This window comes from Bombina bombina, chromosome 5 (assembly GCF_027579735.1).
Source record: "Bombina bombina isolate aBomBom1 chromosome 5, aBomBom1.pri, whole genome shotgun sequence".
In the NCBI taxonomy this organism is placed as follows: domain Eukaryota; kingdom Metazoa; phylum Chordata; class Amphibia; order Anura; family Bombinatoridae; genus Bombina; species Bombina bombina.
The window spans coordinates 132,781,319-132,788,200 of NC_069503.1; the positions used below are offsets into that span (position 1 = coordinate 132,781,319).

The 6,882-nt window shown below is 35.7% G+C and overlaps 1 protein-coding gene across 1 annotated transcript in view; it reads left to right on the forward strand.

The window, feature by feature from the left end:
- Positions 1-290: 290 nt before the first annotated feature.
- Positions 291-6,882, forward strand: part of ELP6 (elongator acetyltransferase complex subunit 6) — a 24,255-nt gene continuing 17,663 nt past the window's right edge. The window contains exons 1-4 of the mRNA XM_053712930.1: positions 291-418; positions 3,012-3,090; positions 5,971-6,041; positions 6,807-6,882. The exon at positions 6,807-6,882 is cut by the window's right edge and continues 52 nt beyond it. Coding sequence (XP_053568905.1) covers positions 365-418; positions 3,012-3,090; positions 5,971-6,041; positions 6,807-6,882 — 280 coding nt within the window. The 5' untranslated portion in view covers positions 291-364. The remainder of the gene's footprint in view (positions 419-3,011; positions 3,091-5,970; positions 6,042-6,806) is intronic.

Genomic DNA, 6,882 nt, shown 5'->3' on the forward strand with positions numbered 1-6,882 from the left:
GTAAATCACAATCTGCATAAAACACTATGAATGACAAGAAAGCTACAAAATGTTTCGTTTTCATAATCATTGTCACAGTCTATAGCTTGTTTGTTACATTAAAGTTGATTAGAAAAAAAAAAAAAAAAGCTTTGAGTGGAGGTCACATGTTTCCTGTCTAGAGTGCAGCTCCACTCTGCAGTTGGACCCTTCTCACTCGTCGAAATCTCCAAGCGGCAAATCCAACTCATTATAGCCAGCCAGAACATGGCGATTATGCCAATCACAATATGGACACTCCCTAATATCCCTATGACCCGCACGAGGACCCGTAGCTATAATACAAAGACTGGGCTAACTTGGTTTTGCTAGTGATACTGGTAGAATGTTCGCGGAGCTGAGCGGTATACTGGGCGCCAGTACTGACCGAGTAGAGCGGGTGAGAGCCGGGGACACTCACTGTCACACGTATCTTCATTTTTATTCCTATATGTAGGGATAAAAAGGACTTGATCATTTTTATTAAACCACATTGTTTGTTACAGAAGACTGGCAGTCAGTTTCCTGTGATAGTTTTGGGTGTATTCCCGCTTAATGTTGCATGACCATCTTATAGCTGGTGCAGTTAGGTGGGTAGCAGATCTATAAATGACAAGGAGGGTAGGTTGTATGATGTATCAAATATACCAGTGGTCCAAATGATATTGTGATTTATCTGTTGCTGATTATGGGCAACACTCACAGTAGGATTAAAATAAAAAAGTAGGTTTATTCAGCACAGGACCCTCTGGTTTCACGATAAGCTCTTACAAATGTTAAACATATTCTTTTTACATTCAACAAAGAGATTAGATGTCTTGTCCTTTTAATTTACAGGGTTGCAAGACTTTCATAAACTGCTGTGTGATTAAAATACTTAATATGTTCTTTTAATTCTTTATTTTACTAGAGTGCAGCAGATCGGTTTGCCAGTTGTATTATTTGTGACATCATGGGCTGATTACAAAACATTATAGGGAAGGTCTTAGTAGATTGATGTAAACTCCAGAATATAGTTGTGATATTGAAAAACTTCACTCAAAGATTGATACAAAGAAGTAAATGCATTTTACAGACTCATAGTCTTTATACAATTACAAGGAAGTCAATTAAATTGTAAAGTTGTCTTGATTAAAAAACAAAAAACATTCTAAACAATCTTGGGTTTTAACCTATGCAAACACTGCTACACCCAAAACCTTTACTTGAACTTTGACAAATATTAAATAGAATGCTTTATTTTCTTAAAGGGACATTATACACTCATTTTTTTTCTTTGCATATAAGTTTTGTAGATCTATTTATATAGCCCATAAAAGGGGAAAAAAAAAACTATGTATAGATTTGCTTATTTTTAAATGACATTGCTCTGATTTTCAGACTTCTTACCAAGCCCCTCAGTTTTATGAGAATACAGTCGGCTACCTTCTCCAGCTTGCTCCTGTTTGTGTAAAGGGTCTTTTTATATGCAGGGGAGGGGGGAATGTCTTATTTCCCACTTGCAGTGGGCTTTCCAACTACATTTTCAACAGAGCTAAACTGAGAGCTTCTAAGTAAGTTTTTAAACCGTTTTATACTGGATTTTTATAGCCGTATCTGTGCATCTTATTCGTTATAGTTGTGTCTATTACATGCAGAAAATATGAAAATGAATGTATATTGTCCCTTTAATATCGTTTGTTGAAGAAACAGCAATGCACATTGGTGAGCCAATAACGTGAGGCATATAAGTACAGCCACCAATAAGCAGCTTCTGAGGCTACCTAGGTAAGCTTTTCAACAAAGAATACCAAGAGAATGAAACCTTAGATAACAGAAGTAAATTGGAAAGTTGTTTAAAATTGCATGCACTCACTAAACCATGAAATAAAAACCGGTTTCATGTTCCTTTTAACTATAATGAAACTGTCTCATAATTTGTAGGTTTCTCTACCTTCCCTCGCACACCAGAGTTTTACAGTGGCTGCCCCCTATAGTGCATGGTCTCTGGCTCACATGATCTGTTCTCACAGCCATCATTTATAATGGAGAAAGTACCAATTTCTATTTAATATGCATTGCTGTCCCTATTTAAATATTGTAGTAAACAATAATTTGTTAAAAGTTCAAGTGACTAGCGCCTGGATAAAATATACAAGAACTCCCCAAAAAAATCTAGGGGTCCCTCAAACCCTAGAAAATAGAAATGCGGTTAAAAAAAAACAAAGGTAATTTTGGAAGCGGAAATAAAGTTGCTTCTGTGTGTTAAATAGTATCAAATGCAACTAGTTGCCGGAATGTATAAAAGGAAAGGGGCACACAACTATATGAAAATAAATGTAGAATAAAAAACCGAATGAATACAATTAAGGGAAAAAAAAAGGGAGGGGGGGAAACCTATGGATACATATGACAAACACCTTTATTTAATATATTACGTAGGATAAAACACTCCGTCGTTTTGTGTATATGCATATTTGTTATATAATCTCGCCATAGTGTTTTTATCCTACATAATATATTAAATAAAGGTGTTTGTCATATGTATCCATAGGTGTACGATACACATGTATTTATTTATTTTTCCCTTATTTTATTTATTCGTTTTTTTTTATTCTTTATTTATTTTCATATAGTTGTGTGCCCCTTTCCTCTTTATCCATTTCAGCAATTAGTTGCATTTGAAACTATTTAACACTGTTTTACACATAGAAGCAACTGTATCTACGCTTCCCAAATTGCCTATTGTTTAGTAAACAATAATTCCCCATCTCCAAGATATCGTGTAAATATTAAAATGCGTTTTTATATTGTTGTGACTTGCAAATACTGAATTACATCTAAAACGGAGAATGACATTTGTATAACAGAGTCTCCTGAGAGTTGTTAAACCCTTTGTAAAAATGCACAATGTATTCTCTGAATGTTTTATTAAAACTATTGTTTTTTATTATCCAAAATACTGGGCACATGTATAGGGAAGTTTTAATAAAATGAATGTGTTTAATTTTCAGGGTAAATTTACTCTGATCTGTGACTGTAAAACTGATGGGAGCTTCTTGGTACATCACTTCCTGTCTTATTACCTTAAAGGTCAGTGTGCTTTGGTCAGTATAGAGACAAACTTCTGTCTCCTTATTGCATTAAAGGGACACATTACCCGTATACTAAATCACTTGGAAGTAATGCAGAAAGCCTGTAAAAGACTGACTAGAAATATATAAACAACTCTACGTAAAAAAAGGAATAGTAATTTTTTATATGTATGTATATTCACATTCCATTGTAAAGGGACTTTAAGCAGCCAATCAGGATGCCTGTCCTAGGACTTGAAAGGGAGTGTGCATCTGGTATGTGTAGGCACAGTCATGTTATTTCCCCCCTCAGTTTAAAGATGTTTACGATGGAATCCCACAAGATCACAGTAAAGCAAAGTGTGAGCACTGATAGTGATGATTAGTATTTGTTTTTTTTCCCCACCATGCAGGTGAGAGTAAAAAGGGTAGCTGAAAGACATTAGAAATGGGTGTGCAAAGCGCCTAAAGGCCGAGGTAAAAAATGAGATGTGGAGACTCAAATAGCGTCTGTGTGTGTGTGTATATATCTATATCTCTATCTGCTTGGGTGGAAAGGGTGCTGCTTTATTACAACAAATCCAATAAAATTTCTTAATGTATATACAATCAATGATAAAAACAGTTAGACAGTAGTTAAACAATGGTAACAATAAGAGTGTAGATCATGGATCCATGATGCCTGACCGTATGGCTGAATGAAATGGATGCACTGTGAGGTGTGGTGATAAACGTCTGAAATCTAAACATGGAACAAATGTGATGTGATATCAATATCCAAATTGCTGTGTGAAACCAACCATATAAGGAGTGGAACAGGCATAAAGTGCAGAACGTGCAAATAGGCAAAACATTTGCAAATAGGAAAACAGTCTCAATGGGTTAACAAAGGGATCAGTCTCAATGGGTTAACAAAGGGATAAAGTCCAAAGCCACAGAGTAAAAAATACACGTGTAAAAATGTGAACAAAAATGATGAAGAAATAATAATAATGGAAAAAATAATAAAAATATGATAGAAATGTAAAAATAGAATCCTGAAGTGTCAATAAGCTACAAGTCTAAGTATGAATCCTGAAGTGTCGGGGCAATGTTAATCAAGACAATATTATAATTCCTAGGGTGAAAATGAACCAACTTGTTTGATAGGAGTAATCCTCAAGTGAAATCCTGGATGCTCCATTAAATATTCTTGTTAGATTGTTGATGTCCCTATGGAAAATAAACTAATAATGTACAAAAATGGAATAATAAAGAAATGATGCTTACCAGCTGTGTCAACGCGTTTTGGCCCTAAATCAGGCCTTTATCAAGATTTCTTTATTGTTCCATTTTTGTACATTCTACAGTATTAGTTTTTATTTTCCATAGGTATATCAACAATTTAACAAGAAGATTTAAAGGAGTTCCAGGATTTCACTTGAGGAGTACTCCTATCAAACAAACAAGTTGGTTCATTTTCACACTAGGAATTATTATATTGTCTTGATTAACATTGCTTATTGACACTTCAGGATTTTATTTTTATATTTCTATCATATTTTTTTTTTCTTTTCATTTTTGTTCACATTTTTACTCTGTGGCTTTGGACTTCATCCCTTTTGTTAACCGGTTGAGACTGTTTTCCTATTTGCAAATTTTTTTGCACGTTCTGCACTTTTTGCCTGTTCCACTCTTTATATGGTTGGTTTCACACAGCAATTTGGATATTGATATCACATCACATTTGTTCCACGTTTAGATTTCAGACATTTATCACCACACCTGACAGTGCATCTATTTCATTCAGCCATACGGTCAGACATCATGGATCCATAATCTACTCTCTTATTGCTACCATTGTTTAACTACTGTCTACTAACTGTTTTTATCATCACATATTGATTGTATATACATTTTTAAGAAATTTTATTGGATTTGTTGTAATAAAGCAGCACCCTTTCCACCTAAGCGGATATATACACACTTAGACGCCATTTGAGTCTCCATCTCATTTTTCTGTCTTTAGGCGCTTTGCACACCCATTTCTAATTTTCGATTTTCTTTGGCCTAGTTAGGGAGCTCTGGGCGCTTGGGCTCACCTCTATTTTTGCTTCTTAGCTGAAAGACGTTCACAGAGCACTTACTCTGGTGAGCTGAAGACATTTTGAGATAACATATCTTTTTTACATAGAGATGTTCATGTGATATTTCCAAGTCAGCTTTTTACAATTATGCCGCCTCACTTTCAAGTGATTTAGCAAATGATTATCATGTCCCTATAAGAAGCTTCTATATTAATTGCTCTTTATATTAACCCTAGTCTCTTATACTGCTGATTACACTGGGATGAATGTGTGATGTCACAGCTTCAAGAAAAATGCAAGAACATTATTATAGTATGTCTGTAGTTCTTATGTGTTTGATTTAAATGCTGAGGGTGGATCTAGTTTACATGTGGCTTAGGAGCCAGATATGGATTGCTTGTGCAAAGGCTTATGTGTATAGGAGCCAGATAAGAGGGCTTGTACAAAAGCTTATGTGTATAGGAGCTAGATAAGAGTGCTTGTACAAATGCATATATGTATATAGGAGACAGATAAGGGTGCTTGTACAAAGGCATATGTATATAGGAGCCAGATAAGGGCAGAAGACGGTTTCTAAGGGCTATTTCTATCCATGGCCCCTAGGATTACATAGGCCCTTCTGTAAGAGAGTAGTGGCCCCTTTCATACATATTCTGGGTGCAATATCTACCAGTGCTTTTATTAAAGGGACATTCTAATGCTAATACCACATTTAAATTAACACATGTGATTTTTGCATTTCTGACAGTAGATAGCGCTACTGTTATTGTTGGTAGTGTATGCTGTAAGGGGTCTGCCTCACTGGCCTGCACTCACCTGTTCTCTTTTCCCAGCTGGCTGTAAAGTCTGTTTTGTGGCTCTCGTCCAGTCATTCAGTCACTACAACATTGTTGCACAGAAGCTGGTAAGTGCAAACTCACGCTTCATACATTATTAGCGCTTACTTTGTTTGTTATAAGGTTTCCTCAGTTATGGGATAATTTCTCAGATGATCAAGTTCCCCAAAATGACATCTTGTTTTGTTTGAGACATTATTCTTAATCAATTGAGTTTTTTTGTAATTATTCATTCAGTGTATTAAAGGGATACTGAACCCAATTTTTTTTTCTTTCATGATTCAGATAGGAGTAAATTAGAAAGTTGCTTAAAATTGCATAATCTATTAGCAATTTTTCTTCATTCTCTTGGTATCTTTATTTGAAAAGCAGAATGTAAGCTTATGAGCCAGCCCATATTTTGTTCAGCACCTGTGTAGCACTTGCTGATTGGTGGCTAAAATGTAGCCACAAATCGGCAAGTGCTACCCAGGGTTCTGAACCAAAAATAGGCCGGCACTTAACCTTACACTTCTGCTTTTTCAAATAGAAACCAAGAGGCCGAAGAAAAATTGGATGCTCTACCTGAATAATTTGGGTTCAGTATCCCTTTAAGGCTCAATTGTGCATAAAAGAATTCAACGCTAATATAGAAGTTTGTCTGGCAATGTTCTCTTCCACAATGTTGTCCCCAGCAGGATAATGCTTCACAAAACCTGGGGTATATAAACAAATTTTGACTTTTGTTGCAGCAACTGAGCAAAGTGACCATTTCTAGACCAATCTCACAAGCTTTCTTTTACATTTTGGGGCCTGTTTGTAACTTTTCTTTCCTCCATGGTTTTCCTGCTCAGGGAGTGAATTTGGTTGCTGCAAAAGATGAAGGACAGTTGGTGTTCCTGGAGGGGCTGAGATCCTACACAGACTTGT